At 35.6% G+C, this 15,585-nt stretch overlaps 3 protein-coding genes, 1 long non-coding RNA gene and 1 pseudogene across 6 annotated transcripts; 1 reads left to right on the forward strand and 4 right to left on the reverse strand.

Moving 5' to 3' along the window:
• Positions 1–194: 194 nt before the first annotated feature.
• LOC17878698 lies at positions 195–1,476 on the reverse strand (annotated as a pseudogene).
• Positions 1,477–1,698: 222 nt separating this feature from the next.
• LOC17880068 (cationic amino acid transporter 6, chloroplastic) lies at positions 1,699–4,729 on the reverse strand. The gene is made up of 5 exons (XM_006283342.2): positions 4,351–4,729; positions 3,710–3,932; positions 3,245–3,578; positions 2,580–2,808; positions 1,699–2,408 (listed from the first exon to the last, which is right to left on the reverse strand). The coding sequence occupies exons 1-5, from the start codon at positions 4,700–4,702 to the stop codon at positions 1,804–1,806; spliced, it is 1,743 nt and encodes a 580-aa protein (XP_006283404.1). The 5' UTR covers positions 4,703–4,729; the 3' UTR covers positions 1,699–1,803.
• A 5,783-nt stretch (positions 4,730–10,512) lies between these two features.
• Positions 10,513–12,333, reverse strand: LOC17879243. 3 transcript variants are annotated; one of them, XM_006283990.2, is made up of 2 exons: positions 11,323–12,333; positions 10,513–10,819 (listed from the first exon to the last, which is right to left on the reverse strand). In XM_006283990.2, exons 1-2 carry the CDS (start codon positions 12,219–12,221, stop codon positions 10,780–10,782), a joined length of 939 nt encoding a protein of 312 aa, XP_006284052.2. In that variant the 5' UTR covers positions 12,222–12,333; the 3' UTR covers positions 10,513–10,779. The 3 variants fall into 3 exon arrangements, with proteins under 3 accessions (XP_006284052.2, XP_023634104.1, XP_006284051.2); XM_023778336.1 differs by having other exon boundaries at positions 10,513–10,822; XM_006283989.2 differs by having other exon boundaries at positions 10,513–10,900.
• On the forward strand, positions 12,183–12,557 carry LOC111829372. The gene is made up of 2 exons (XR_002832849.1): positions 12,183–12,274; positions 12,393–12,557. It is a non-coding gene; the product is annotated as an uncharacterized LOC111829372 (long non-coding RNA).
• On the reverse strand, positions 12,467–15,566 carry LOC17880024 ((S)-ureidoglycine aminohydrolase). The gene is made up of 13 exons (XM_006284145.2): positions 15,421–15,566; positions 15,197–15,325; positions 14,677–14,764; positions 14,506–14,582; positions 14,192–14,231; positions 14,022–14,088; positions 13,801–13,886; positions 13,626–13,707; positions 13,446–13,502; positions 13,332–13,370; positions 13,131–13,201; positions 12,872–12,925; positions 12,467–12,730 (listed from the first exon to the last, which is right to left on the reverse strand). Exons 1-13 carry the CDS (start codon positions 15,458–15,460, stop codon positions 12,661–12,663), a joined length of 900 nt encoding a protein of 299 aa, XP_006284207.1. The 5' UTR covers positions 15,461–15,566; the 3' UTR covers positions 12,467–12,660.
• Positions 15,567–15,585: the final 19 nt, after the last annotated feature.

Raw genomic sequence — 15,585 nt, forward strand, 5'->3', positions numbered from 1 at the left:
AGCTGTCTAGAGAATTTGCCTGATGTAATTTAGTATCATCGTATGTTGAGTATAAACTTCTATCACAGTCAATTTGGCAATATCGTAATGGTGAACATGCAAAAGTGGAAAACACAATTCACAGTTCAACTAAACAAAGGGACCGAAACTCAAATCTGACATAATGGAAAGCAAACCAGACCAGCTGAACTGTTTCACCGAAATAACTTGACTCCGAGAATCATGATCATATATAGAGATGAGAAAAAGGCAATTCCATTAAATACATAAAAAAAAAAAAAAAAAAAGAGGCACCGTCAATGGGCATAGTCATCTACCCAGCAAAGTGCGGATTGAAATCTCCAGGCTTTGAATCTTCCTGCCAAAATCCACCAGGAGGACTGAAACCAGCTTGGTATGTAGCTGTGACTATCAGTATAGCCACTACAATTATCACACTGCGATTGTCACTAGTATTTAGAGACGTGTGCCTAATCTTACTCAGATTGCTCAACAACCCCAAGAGAGTGTTTTGTTTCTCGATAAACGATGGCTTCTTGCTCAAATATTCCGATTGTGGAACCACAAATTAGTATTTCTTTAGCACGGTTTGAGAAGTCTGCTTATTTTGGGGAAAAGAGGAGATTTGTAAGTTTGGAGTATGTCCATTGCAGTCTTACCATCCAAGTTCTTTGCTTTTATGTTAACGATTCTACATAGCAACTTAATGACCAGCAAAGTGAAGCACACATCACCCAGAGTTTAGGAAAACCTAATAGGAATCCCAACACTAATGAAAAGATATGATGAGCAAAATATACACCGCGATCATGAGATAATTCCACTCATTGCCATAGCACCCACAAACTTTCGCAAGAAGGCAATTGTAAAAGAAAATGTCCCAGATGTTACGAAGCAGCTCTTAGCAAATGCTAGAGCAAGTAATTTTCAATAGCAATTGTGACGACACTAGAGCAAGATGCGAGCATATATATCCTTTCATGCACCAAGAGCCATATTTGAATAAAAATTTAAATGGCGGAAGGACAACTGAATGGAAAGACCAGAGAGACATCTACCTCAGTCTGATTAATTGATGCAGCAATATGGTAGACTGTGTTGCCATCTTCATCCTTCCAGGCAAATATATCCTCCTTTCCATAGCAAGATGAGTTCGACCATTTTCCGTGGCAATGTGTAGTGGCGTATCACAAAAATGAAATTCATCAAAATGTCTCAGAATATTTGCATCATCTGCAATCAACTCGTAGAGATTCTCAATATCTCCAGCTCGAGCCACCCTCTCAAGTCTCTCATAGATATCTACATTTTGAACTTCCACATGCTTTTACTAAACCACTTTAGATTATGTCGAAGCCGGTCAAATTATGTGTGCAAGGAAGTAATGAATGAGTCCACATGCTTTTACTAAACCACATTTTTTGGAGTCTTACTTTTATATTTATTTTCGGTAAAAACGGTAAAACAGGCATCCATGTTCAAGAAAGAACATGAATGTGTAATATATAGAACATTCTTGATGAGATACACTAGTTAGGATCTTTGATGACCAAGTCACCGGTGTATCTAAATTTACTACATTATGCTCATCTAGGTTAGTTCAATTGATATACTAATCGGCCACCCTCCCAAAAATGGAGTTTTAAAAGATCACGAGTTGGAAAAAATGCTAATTTAACTTGTTTTGGTCCCTAACCGGAGATATTACGGCGTATACGCCTCAAATTTCTTGGTGAAAAGAATCCACGCATACGTCAACGCCTCGATAATTTGTTCTTGAACAAACAAAAACAGTATACACATTTAAGGAACTACCATTTCGATATTGTCCAACATTTCCGGTTGCACCCTCGTGCTAGTGACATGACTTTCAACAAACTCTACTCTGTCTCTACCTATATCTTCGGCTTCATAAGTCCTGTGTACGCCATACAACACGTAGAACATCGTTACAAGACATGTCCATATCGCAAACCTCTGAAACGACAGTTTTTTCAGCGTTGTAGTTAGAAAAACGTTAAGAAACACCGATATTGCTGCTGGCCACGGCATGAACGGCACCGACCACGTGGAGGGTATAGGTGCAAGAAGATTTTTGTTAGCAGTCGACGAAAGCAATGATGTGTGGTATTGAAAAATTACTGTGACCCCTATAGTGATCGAGATAAATAGCATTAAGCCCCACCACGGTTTGTTAAGTTTCCACCATAGGGAGAACGCGAGAGCGGAAGAAGAGAGGAGTGCAAGGAATGAGAGAGTGTGAAGAGGTGAGTTTTGGCCCGTTAATGTATACTTGCGATAGATAAGAGCATTGGCCACTAGGTAGAAAACGCATAGCGTTCCGAGTGATATCAGCTCCATCACTATTTCTAGATCCGTGAACAAAGCAATCGAAGCTGTACATAGGCCTGAAAACGCACACATTTAGTATAGTTTTTAAATTCGATAATTAAATAAGTTTTTATGATTCCACTCACATGGTTTATATTAATCATTTCCTTGACATAGTATTTCCCAATATTGTTAATCAAATCCATCACATACTAAGTTACGAAATTGTATAAAATGTTATTAAGTACCGAGAAAAAGAGTGGCGTTCAAGGGAGTTCCAGTGGAAGGATGCACCTTGGCAAGCCATGAAGGGACCAGTCTGGCTCTTCCGATCACACAAAGGTATCTGGCTTGCCCTAACATCGCCACCAAAAGCGACGCCACTATCCCCAGGCTCGCACCCGCACCGACCACGTTCCCTGCCCAACCCCACCCTATCCTTCGAAATGCAACTGCGTACGACGCACTTTTTGATATCTACAACATTTTTTTTTACATTTAACCAAGTTTAAGTATATTAAACCTGCTATCAGTGAGTTATTTGATTATTATTTTTTGTACAAAATATGTATACATAAACAGAAAAATACTGATTTAAATTTTTGAATAGTGTGTTTAAGCGATATATGCTTCTTTTTCTCCGTCAACGATGCTTTTAGATATTCTCATAAACAATAGTAAAAGTTTGTGATGTATTTTAAATAAAATACAAATTCATTCAACAAGTTATACGAGCTACCTAAATTTTCTCTCTCTATAAATATTTTGCTTTTTCCACTATATTAATTTAGCTATAACTAGCGGATGCTAATAAGGATGCATGTGATCACATTGGATAGGGATTATTATAGATGAAGTTACAAAAATCTTCACAAAATATATACATTAGAACATTTAATTAATTATACATTACCTCATTGTAGGGAACCATGAGGCAGAGCACGAGAGACATGAGGCAATAGAGGACGGAGACGACTGAAACGGAGCCAATGATCCCGACGGGGAGACTAAAGGAAGGGTTTTGGATCTCTTCGGCCAGAGTGGAAACGGTGTCGTATCCGATGTAGCTGAAGTACACTACGGCAGCTCCGTTAACGACTCCGCGAACGCCGTACGGAGTCAGACCTCGCGGCTCCACCAGCGCCTTGGCTCCGTCGCCGTGACTAAATCCGGCGATTATTACAAACCCGAAGAATATTATGTGGAACACCGTCATCACTAGGTTCAGCATTGAGCTCTCCTTCGTGCTAAAATAGTAACGTTCAAGAACTAATACGAATAATAAAGAAATACTAATCATATAGGAAAATAATATTTTGGTTGGATAATATATATATATATATATATATATATATATAGCATTATAACTAGTACGTACCTATGACAAAGGCAGAGAGTGAGGAGAAGGACAAGAGCAACGGCAGGGAAATCGAGTTCGTTGTAACCAGTCTTGAGACCATTCACTTTAATTCTCCAAGCGTTTGGATCAGAAACGCCAAACGCCGTACACGCATACTCTGTGAAGCTTCTAGCAACTGCAGCGTTCGACAAAACGTACTCCAAAAGTATGTTGGCTCCTCCAAAATACCCGATAAATTCACCTGCATGCCCCCACGTACGCGTTTTTTATGGGTCAGATATACTTTTCTACTGACAAAGAAAGATCGCATATGGGGATGAACAGAGAGGAATCTCGTATACATGTACCATGTTCTTCAGATCTGTCTGACTGTGACAGCTGACAATTACTTTTTCTTTTTCTTTTTTTTACTTGTCTTCTTCTTTTTTTTAGATATTAATTTTGTGTATAGGTAAAAGAAAAACAAAAACAAAAACGTATTGGTTTGGATTATTTTAAATTTTTTAAAAATAAAGAGAAATATCTGTATTTAATTTTAAATTAATATCTGTATTATTTGTATGAAGTATGAGAGAAAACTTATTAAACAAGTAAAAAGTGAAAAAAAAATAAAAACTATACCGTTGAAAGAAATAATATATGAAATTATATTGAAGTACCGAATGTGACTCGGAGATAACTGAACGCTCCACCGGCGACAGGGACGTTAACTGAGAACTCAGTGTAACAAAGTGAGGACAAAAGTGCCGAAAAACCGGCGACCATGTAGGAAATGAATACGGCCGGGCCAGAGATGTCACGTGCGACGGGTCCGGTTGTCACGAAGACACCGACCCCGAGCATGCCACCGACGCCGAGAGAGACGAGGTCAAACCACCGGAGTTTACGCTTCATGTCCGCACCGGAACGAAGGCGGACTTGGTTGACTTCTTGATCAGGAGTCCACGTAGCGAGCATCCTGGACTTGAGCCTGTGTGGTGTCTGTGAGAGGCTGTGGAAGTACTTTGACATGTTTTGCTCTTTCGTTCATAAGATAGTAGATAATTAAATAAGGTCGTTTGTTTAGCTTGACGAGTGGGAGTGGCTCTATATATAATCAGTAGGCTTCTTGGATAACCTTTCGTTTCGTATGATTTCGAACGTTCGATTTAAAATCTTTTTATCATAACTTCTTTAACTTTTTTGTTCCTCCTTTACTTTGAATATATATATTTTTTATAACAGTCATAGTCCATAACTTTGTTAGATACTGTAGTTATAATCATAAACCGATCGCATATTTATTGTTAGTTATATTAATTCGTTATGACCCGTAGACTAATACATCTCTATTTCAACAAAATTTCGTATTTAAATGCTTTTACAACGATTAAATTTGCTGAAAAAGCTTCGTGCTCTACCTTTGGAATGTGAGTTTCCATTTAGTAATAAAAGGAATTAATAAAAAAGAAAAAAAAAAAGAAGAAGACATGTTCGTATCGTAGGACAAAACTGATCGTGATCATTGGGAGAATCTAAAAGTGGGTTGTACACTGCGGACCTTATTACAAAAGCTTTACTGAAAGTACTTGTATGTCCTTTTTCACGAGTTTTGTAGACTGCAATTATAGTCTTACCCTCATCTATAAACCACTGTTCTCACGACACGTCTACGCAGGTACATACAAAATCATCTTTTAGACCAACCAACAACACATGCATTTTTGCAGCCTTTCGCAGCCCGAATGATCAAGTTCTTTCTCGTTCTATATATATATATATATATTATATTTTGTGTATATATCATGCATGATGATGGATACATGTACGGGAAAGAAAGTATGGCTCTCTTTCTCTCAATTGGTATCCTTCTCTTATCTTTAAGAAGCATCTAATTATATAGAAATATTACCTTATATATGAGCAAAAGTACTTAGCTTAATTACAATAAAAACTCTGGTATAATCTTTTTTTAGCTTACAATAAAAACTCAGGTATAATATTTGTTTGTACGCATTGTTGATCAACTTGATTTTGCAGTACAAATTATGAATCCAAATATACGTTAAAATCTTTTTAATCGTTCATATTTTGACTTAACGACGTGAACTTTTAAAGAAAATTATTTTAATAGATTTTGTAACTTTTGTAGTTTTGATACGTATCCATCACATTCTTCTTTACTTCCGAGGAACACAATGTGAATGTGAATGATCTTTTATATATATATATATATATATATCACACTATGATAATTAATAAAGTGTAAATTTAGTGGGATGAATTAAATTATCAACCCATTATGGTTGATGGAGTAGGAAGAGAGCTCCATACCGCGCTAATTACTACTATTAGTGCGACATTAGTATTTGACAACAAAAATTGTAAGTCCACCTCCACCTTCATTATATTATTATAACCGTATAGTTTAAACCAATTATGTCTAGTCAAAGTTGAAATCAAATTCATTGCCTTTCGGATCTTAAAACTATATGTCAAAACATTATAAATTACTTATCCTTAACTTTTTTTGTTTGATAGGAATAACGATAATGAAATGGAAAGATACATTTTCATTACTGGAGCAGTTCATGAGCATACTCACAAAACTCTATATCATAAACAAATTAAAGTATTAGTAAAGTGAAATTCTTGTTATGCATTTCTCTATATAAAAAAAAATTGATATTCGTTTCTCTAATCTTTATAGTCTTTTGTCATTATTTTTGTGTCCCGGAGTTCAATTGTTCAGGTAAAACCAGTTGTATACACTCGAGATAAATTATGTTAACGTAAAGATTTTATTATTCAAAAAAAAAATCACCAAAGGGTAAACATGAACAATTAGTTTACTATATCTATATACACATACGCACATATAAAAGCTGAAATACCCTTACCTATTTATATAAGTCACAGCATGCACATACGCTATCAATACGAATCTTATATATACATATTGTGTATTTGTGTTTGTGTGTATAATGTAAAGCATGTAGTGAAGTGGACCATGTTCATATCTCTGTCGTCCATATAAATGCATAGTGTAGAGTATGAAGTGCACTATGGTCAAGTCTCCGCTAACCTAATTGATTGGATCATCACCCTTAAAGTATTCTTTAAAATACTTTGTCTTATATCCGAAAAAGAAACCATATTTTGATGTATGTTAACACACCTGGAGATGTTCTTCTTGAATATATTCTAAAGTTCGTGTCATCGACGTGTAAAGTGTTTTTGTTTCTAATATATTTATTGATCAAGAACAAAATGACGTTACTTGGTCTAGTGCGTATGAAATCATCAGTGATTTCTTGGTCAAATCACCAAATCAAACGTATGAAATGAGTGATTTCAAATCACCTAATGACCACGAAAAAAGGATTGAAATTGTATAAATATTATTTTGTATCTAGAAAAGTAGATCATGACACCATAGAAAACTATATTACAAACAACAATTTTTAAAAATTTCTAAGGATTTGTAAAAGTTTTCGAAATTGTATCAAAGAGTTACAAAAGATTGTTAATGTTTCACAAAACTGATGTAAATTTCCAAAAGAAGTTGTGGAAGTTTCAATTTTTTTTTGTTACGGTTCGAGAATGCATCATGAACAATTTCCATCGACATTTTAGCGTTCAACTAAAACATTAAGATTAACACATTACACATATAAATTTGTTTTCAATTCTAATAAGGGTTAAAAACTATCTAAATTATTATAGAGCATTAGTTATTACTTTGTCTAAATTTTTAGAAGTACTATAGTATGAACTGCTTTATGAAGAGTGAAGACACATGTAGACAGCTTAAGTTTTCAAAATAGACTATTCAGCTAGTTCTATTTACAAAAATAAAAAAAAAGACTATTCAGCTAATCATTAAAAATTAAATAAAAATCATCATGTTACCAAAAAGTAAAATTAAGATAGGAAATAGATGTGTGTGTATGTATATTCAATGAAGAGTAGCATTCTAGCATATTTCACAAGAAGTTTACCTTTTATTGATACACTAACTAAATACAGTAATAGTCTCTCTAATTACATAGAGTAGCTATTATCAAAGATTTGACATTTGAAATGAACATAACACCACAAAGCTAAAGCTTTATGCGTTTTTGATCCACTCCAAAATTATCATGGTCCAGTTAAGATTGCCTTATATTGCCCACTCACTAAAAATAAGCAAAAGTAATATTATAAGATCGTTTGGAAATTTAGAATAAATCTATAGAAAATTAATAACATTTTTAAGATATTCCGGTCCATGAACCGAAAGCATGAGTACTTCTGCATTATAATAAACACACACAGTCTTTAGATGATATTTGTTCCAAGTTTTTCACGAATGTTACAACGTGAATGTGAATATACTTATAATGGAGTTGAAAAATTAGTGTGATATAATAGAAAAGAAAACTGTGTATTGGCGTTCTACGTTATAGCTGGATATTCAATATCATATACTGTATGATATGGTTTCTACTATCTGATATACATATGGTGCGATAATATTAGAAACCATATCTTTTCTAACAAAGTAGGTCTAGGGTTTCTTAATACTATATAGATACTTAGTGTGAAGTCATCATTATAAGCTTATAACTTCATCATTACCCTATTAAATGTAATAATGATGAGGTCCATTTCAATGTTATATAGACTTCTAGGTTACAAGTTAGACCAAATGATTAATTAGGTTGCTAGATTGGACATGATATTAACGATCGGATATAGGAGTATTCGATCTCCTAACTCCATTACAGCGATAATGATATTGACAGTTTTTTGCACTTACCTTTCTTACCGCATCACATACTAATTCTGTATTATATATTACACAACTGCTAAGTGACTAATTAACAAAAATGTATGACCAATATCAGAGTATATATATACCAATCTTAAGTTGTAATAATTTATTTTTATGATTTATCAATTTGCTGACGATAATATTATGCTGATTGTGTGATATCGCTTGATTATTATGTTTTTTTCTATCTTCTTTTTGGTGTTTAAACTCTTGTTTAGTATGATATATTTTTGTAATCTATATTTCTCTATATTCAACTCATACATACAACCTTCTTACCCAAAAAAAAAAAAGCAAACTCATACATATAACCTTTTACATATCTAGGATTTTGTTTTTTCTTTACATCTAAGGAATTGTTTTAAATTTCTTTTCTTGACTGTAATTAAACTCATACATACAACCTTGTGGGATATGTCAAAGGACAATTAGTTAGTTTATTAATTTGTTGAGGCTTTTAGACAACATTAACGGACTTCTCACATTACTATATATATCTGTCATTTTGTGGTTTCCTAATTTGAATTAACGTTTGATTATGAAATTATCGTGGTGGAAACTCCTCATCCAAACAATACGATTGATTTATACCAAGCACTAAATTACTATTTATATAATATTTGTTTGTTTGATTTGAACCGTAGCTAGTGCCTTAATTAACGTCATAGAGTGCCTTAATTAGTTCATTTGTATTTGGTTTCTTTTGGTTTATCATAGGCTATGAAATGCCCACCATTCCACCACAAGAAGTGTGATGTAACAAATAAATAAATAAAGGAAAACAAACAAAAAAAAAATCTTTGATTGCAAAGTTCATATCAAATACAAAATATTTAAAAGAAAGTAATCGATCAAAGAAATAAGTAGCCAACAAGATTGTCAACAATGTTTCCGCATTTAAATATTTATCAAACGATGTACCTTTAATCTTTTGGGACATACAATACAAAATAATTTTGATGTAACATGTAAAGTTAAATATATATGTCATGGAACTTAAATTAAACCAAGGTGGTCTGCCATACATGAAAAGACGACATCCATGATTTTTTTTTTCTTTTTTTTTTTTTGTCGCCAAAGACATCCATGATTTGAAACCATAAAATCCTTTGAAAAACATATAATTTTAAGAGAATATTGAATGTAATAACAAAATTTTGCAACCGATGCTTTGGTTTTACAGTAGACCTTCGTATATATATGTACAGGTGATTAGGAAATTAAATTCAGTCAAAGGATATACATAGGCAGATATGAAATCGAATTATCTTAATTTTTGGAAGAATTGAGAAAATGATAGTATTAGAGACTTTAGTCACGAAACATATTCGTGTAAATAAAATTGATGCAATTGTCAAGGGTCTAATATATTGCACACGTATAACACAGTCATTCTCAACCCCAAGCACCCAAAACTACTCACCACTTAGGTTATAAATTTATGTAATGAATTATTGTTTTATCGAAAATATGTTTATAAACTAACTAATCAAGCAATCTTTGGGCCATTCCAAATTCTAGGTTATCTTTTTCATACTCTTTTTGTTTTTTTTTCTTCACTAATTAAGGTTTTTTAAAAAAATTCTTAAAGACTACATACATGATACATAAACGCATTCACAAAACACTTGTGTTAAAATATTGCATAAGTGGGAACCATGGACTTATAACGAGAGACAACTAGTTTATAGCTTTAGAGAAAGTGAGTGAGTGAGAGAGATAAAGATAGAGGAAAGAGCTTAATTAGGACGAGTAAAAGATAAGTGGACTCATCATAATATTCCTGTTTAGGAAAAGGTGACGTGGTGACCTCATCAAGAGTCACCGTCGGCGAGAATAAAAGGAACGGTGTTGAACGTCCTCCTTGTGGTGGAAGTGGCGGCTGTGTTCTGGTGGTGGACTACGTTTTATATTATTCTCCCATCAAAGTTATATCTATTGATCTAATCAAGACAGGTTTTATTGATATTTTCTATCAAGGAATCAAAGATATTGGAACTTAAGCTTGACTATGGATATAAAGTTATTTTTTTTTTTTTTTGGACAAACAAAGCTTTCATTAAATTAAATCCTCAAAAGAGGGGAGTTCATACAACTGAAAACTAAGAGCATACAAAGGAAATAAAGATAGAGGTTCCAAGAGGTTTCCAAGAAAATGCTTGACTTTGAGAGGTTTGCAATGCTTGAAGAATCGTTTGGGACCATAGCGGAATCGACCATGAAGACGGGCTTCTCGAATTCCTCGACCAACAAGTGATCATAGAAGGCTCTTGCAATACATGCATAGGAGCTTTTAAAAGGGTTCTCCATGGAGGAGGTTAAAGGTAGTTTTTCTGCTGACAAGAGAAAGCGCAAGAACAAAAGTTCAAGTGTCTTCAGCGTATTGGGCTCAAATCTCAAGACTTTAGGTGAACCTACAAACATGAATCGCAATGGATATGTGCAATACCGTAACAAAGCAGGTGGGTCCTCCCTCACATGAAGCCATCGGCCATGGAAGTTAAGGAATTCCACACAAAGCTTGTAGTCGGATTTGCAGTGAAACAATAAAGCAGACCCTAGGTTCAAACTTTTAGGCGATTGGTGGTGATGGAGATAGGCGAATTTGATAAGGGTTTGATACAAGCTTTCTATCTGATCTTGACAAGGATAAATATCTAACCAGCCTAGAGAGCCTTTTGTTTTGCTATTATGAAGTCTGCGGCCATCCAAAATAGAGACAAAAGGATCTAAAGTAGGTGCTTTCGATAGAGGTTTAAGGGACCTAATTAGCTTCAAAATCAGACAAGTACCATAGTCTAACCAACATAAGCTAAACTCCAGGGTTCGAGCAAACCTTGAGCTTTGAAGATATGGGCTGAAGTCAGCTAGCGTTTTTAAGGACTGAGCTCTCTTCATCAGGGTCTTCATCGGCTCCAACGTCAAAACAGAGCTCCCGTCCAACTGCACCCAAGTAAAACACTTGGTGAGGGGATCTAAATCCAAGGAACGAAGAGATGTTGAGGTTGACTTCGAGGGGAACCGGTAAGAGAGACGAAGAGCGGGGGTTTCAAGGATCTCAAAGCTGATCAGAAGGATGGTAAAAGGAATGGAGAGGAAACGGTAATCACAGCTCCTTAGAGACAGGATCATAATGCCGTTCTTCTTCAAGCTGGGCCAAAGTGAATAAATTGATGGGTCACTTATCACATAAAAGGCCTTCGATGAAATTGGGCCAGAGAGCAAACAAGTAGATAATGGGCCTAGCCCAAAAAGGGCGACCACTGGAGCAGCTAGGGTTTTGGTGCTGTTTGTCGTCGCCCTCAACAGCGGAGTGGCCGCCGTCGGTTGCAGCCTCCACAGTGACATAACTTCTTCTCGATAAAGGCACATGTGGAGTGGAAACCTTAAAGCCGGTGGAGTCCGGTTAGTAGATTCGTCGAAAGAGAATGTTAGGAGACCAGATCTAAAGGATCTGAGAGATGCCGAGAGGCTAGTCTCAGAGTTGCCAGTGGTAGCGCCGCTGGTTTCACAAGTGTTCTCTCTTCCCCACTTCATATAGGATGCTGCAAACGGAGGATGGGTCAGAAAAGGACTCGCCGGAAGTCTCATTTTTCTTTCCTCGCAGGTTTTGAAATTGTTAAGGAGAGAAGCCATAGAAGAAGAGGAACTTGGATTTGGTAGGGAGTTGCACAAAAGTAAAACAAGTAAGAGGATCCAAAAGCTTAAAGGAGGGGAAAGGAGATTCAGGGTCATTGATAGATCCCGACGCCGGTGAGCAGTTGCTACACCGGCGCCGAGAAGCAAAGGTAAAGAAAGTGATTCGATTTCTGTGTCTGAGAAAGAAAAACTTTTTTTCTTTTTATTTTTTTTTGGTATATATAAAGCTTTGATTAGTAACACTATACCACTGTGGTAACTATTCAGTGAGACGGTGAAATCATTGTCGACACTATTGCATTAGAGGCAAGGAAAATACAGGTCATGTAGAGGAAACCCAGTTGCTGAAACAAAGATATGGCATTTCAAATTAGTTTTTGTTATTTCATACAATTACGACTCGAGTAGCTAGTGCTTAAGAGTAGACATGAGGCTTGTAAGATAGATAACTAAATAACAAGGTTCTGGCTTTTTACTGCAAAAGAACCTTCTTGACCTCATCAAACTTCCCACCAAGTCATATAAGTATCTTTGATCACAACGGATTCCGATTCACATCTTTGTACAGCAGATACCGAGACCTAGTCTTTCCAAGTGCAGCATACCTGAAACAACGAACACTATCTGAGAACGTGTGGTCGAATGATCTTTCAGGTAGTTAAGACACAGTTCCAAGAGAGAATCTTGCAAAAGTTTGAAAATTGCTTGAAACAGAGTAGAAACTCAAGTTGTGGGCAATCTCATACCATTGAGGAACAAAAGGAGCCATCCATATGACATCACCAGCCTGAACTGGATACCTATTAAAAGAGAAGATCACATCAAAGTTATAACCACTTCTTGTATCGTGTGGAATGTGGCTGTGGTAGCTGTTTTATTTTTGGTCAAATGCGTCTGATCACATTACATAACCAATGCAGAAGACTAATTTTCTTGATTGTGCATGTGTGTGTTTGTGGAAGCTATATATCCACACTTATGATTTATTAGTACAGCGTCGCATACCAGTTATCTCCCAAGCGATAAATGCCTTGGCCCTCCAGAAGCAACAAACCATGTTGGTTATAATGAACTTCCTGTTAACATTGCAAAATAATATGAGAAGACTAGACTGAAATGGAAAACTAATAGTTAGAGAAAGGAAATCACGAGCAATAGATGGTATCACCATCCGTATAGTAGTAATGAAGCTAAACAGTTCTGTACCTTAACATTGAGAAACTCTCCAGGCTGAAAATCCATAATCTGCATATGACAGGCACAGTAAGTTTAGAGGTCACAAAAAGCGAAAGGATTCATTCGATCAAGTGAAGTGCTTACATGAATGTTGAAGTCATAAGCAAGGGACGTCGGAAGAAGTTTCCGCAGTTCAAAAACCTGTAATAATAACAAACCAAATCTTCAGAGATGACTAATGTAGAATCTAGAACTTGTATTACAATGTAAATTGAAAGAATTTAGATGCATTATGAGGAAAGTGGAGAACTTTTGCACACTTACCTCACCAGGAGTCTCTAGTAGTGGTTGATTGTCCGTGGAGCCAACGATAAGCTCTGTTGTGTGACTTCCTAGATGTTCATACCTAGAGATGTACCAGTATAGCAGGAGATTTTTAAGTTATAAACTGAAGCAAAACCTGAAATTTTCTTGTCATATTAATGGGCAGGAAAAGAACCTCCGCTCGAAGACCACAAGTGTTGCAGAATCAACACATTCCAAGGAATGATAAAAGTTTGGAGGTAGGTATGCATAGGAATCAACCTACAGAAAAAATAGGAATATCAGCAAAAATGAAGAAACAAGTGGAGAAATCTTGCAAGCATTCATCATCAAAGCTGGGTAGCAACAATGTAACCAGAACAATACTTCAGTAAATTATTCTTATACAGATCATACCGCCAACTTTTTTGTAGAACTGGATGTGTTAGTGAGTGTTACAGCACCCTCGACCACGAATACAAGACTTGAAGAAAATTCAAAATATTGAAAGGAGTTAATAAGTAGAATGTAGATAATAAGTGTAAGCATATGTCAAAGAGAGAGAGAGCTCATATATGTAACAATACCGCTCTATGTCTTGTGGAGGCAAACTTGAACTTGACATTTCTGCAAGAGACAAGAAAATCAGCAGATGATCACCAAATCCTACATGTAGACCATATAATACCGCAAATCCTTAATCCCTCACTTGTTCTACGTATAGCAAGAACAAGGGATTGTTCTGATACCAATAAGATTGGTGTAGCAGAGCACTCAAGGACACAAATCTAGTTCCTAAAAGATTACATTGACATCTAGATAGTAACTCTAATATCAAATAATAAAAGAAAATAATCCCAAGATGAAGTTCATCACTTCTGAGAATAAATTGGATCCAGACCTTTCATTTTCGCCAAGTACATGACAAAATGGGATCCCGTTGCCGGTGTGATCAAATATGCTCCTAATGTGTTTGTCCTGTAAATTTGAGCAACAAATAAGTGAAAAACTTGCAGACTTTAGCCACTTACAAGATGAAGAAAACTAGGGAAGTTAAAAGAGTGTTCTGTACCAGTCAGGTATAGGGCTGTATACATGACTTTCCGGTGTTATTAACGCATGATCTCGTTTGTATACACTTCTTGTGAAACCGGGCAAGTCTACAAAACAACAAAATCAAAACATTTCAGCTTAAATTACTTGACAAAGATCCAAAAATGAAGAATTCTCAATTACCAAAATTTATCAGAAATCCCCATATGAATATACAAAGTGACAACTATCAGAAAGAGACCAGTAAATCTGTCTATCTGACAGAACTGAAACTTGAATGCTTCCATGGCTTCTATGCCAGCATATACTTGAGCAAAATTTAAGACCTTTTTACAAGGCATGAGCCAAGAATTCAAGTAATCCTAACTAGTAATCAGTACTGCTAGTAATCAAAATCAACCCTATTTGCTATGACCTCGCACAATTGACCTAAAAGGGTAATCGAACTCAAACCAGCAAAAGGATCAAACTTTTAATGACACGAAGCTAGAAACGAGTAATCTAATAACATCACGATTGCTGTAAGGAAACATATGAACCTTGGAGGTGTGAAGGAGAGAGTGTTGGATGTGTTGCTTTCCAATAAATGGGTTTCGTCTTCTCATCCGATTCAACAATCGAAGGCGCTGAACAAAACCCATCGTCGCTTTTTGAAGCTTTAACAAGACCTTTTTGAAGATGATAAGCAAATTAGAAAGTCCTGATTAGTTTCACAGTATGCACACAAAAAAACTTATGAAGAATATACAAGATTCGTACTTACTGATGATGATGATGAAGACGATTAAGTGAAGTGAACGCATTTTTGCTGAGAATTAGTGGAACGATTCAGGTTTAGTGCTCTCTATTCATTCATGTTTATAAAAATCTGAGAACAAAAAGAAAAAACAGAACACGACAGATGATTCTCTGAAGTGGCCAGTAGATG

The sequence above is a fragment of the Capsella rubella genome, unplaced genomic scaffold (assembly GCF_000375325.1).
Source record: "Capsella rubella cultivar Monte Gargano unplaced genomic scaffold, Caprub1_0 scaffold_7, whole genome shotgun sequence".
NCBI lineage: Eukaryota > Viridiplantae > Streptophyta > Magnoliopsida > Brassicales > Brassicaceae > Capsella > Capsella rubella.

What these genes read in the sequence shown, in the direction of transcription:
- LOC17880068 (XM_006283342.2), bottom strand. Translation starts at nt 4,702, where the DNA reads ATGTCAAAGTACTTCCACAGCCTCTCACAGACACCACACAGGCTCAAG. An exon ending in ACTCTCTGCCTTTGTCATAG is followed by an intron (nt 3,579 to 3,709) that starts GTACGTACTAGT and finishes TTACTATTTTAG; the next exon opens with CACGAAGGAGAGCTCAATGC. An exon ending in TCATGGTTCCCTACAATGAG is followed by an intron (nt 2,809 to 3,244) that starts GTAATGTATAAT and finishes AAAATGTTGTAG; the next exon opens with ATATCAAAAAGTGCGTCGTA.
- LOC17879243 (XM_023778336.1), bottom strand. Translation starts at nt 12,221, where the DNA reads ATGACCCTGAATCTCCTTTCCCCTCCTTTAAGCTTTTGGATCCTCTTA. An exon ending in CCATATCTTCAAAGCTCAAG is followed by an intron (nt 10,823 to 11,322) that starts GTTTGCTCGAAC and finishes TTCTCTTGTCAG; the next exon opens with CAGAAAAACTACCTTTAACC.
- LOC17880024 (XM_006284145.2), bottom strand. Translation starts at nt 15,460, where the DNA reads ATGCGTTCACTTCACTTAATCGTCTTCATCATCATCATCA. An exon ending in TACAGCCCTATACCTGACTG is followed by an intron (nt 14,583 to 14,676) that starts GTACAGAACACT and finishes TCAAATTTACAG; the next exon opens with GACAAACACATTAGGAGCAT. An exon ending in TACTAGAGACTCCTGGTGAG is followed by an intron (nt 13,503 to 13,625) that starts GTAAGTGTGCAA and finishes TTATTATTACAG; the next exon opens with GTTTTTGAACTGCGGAAACT.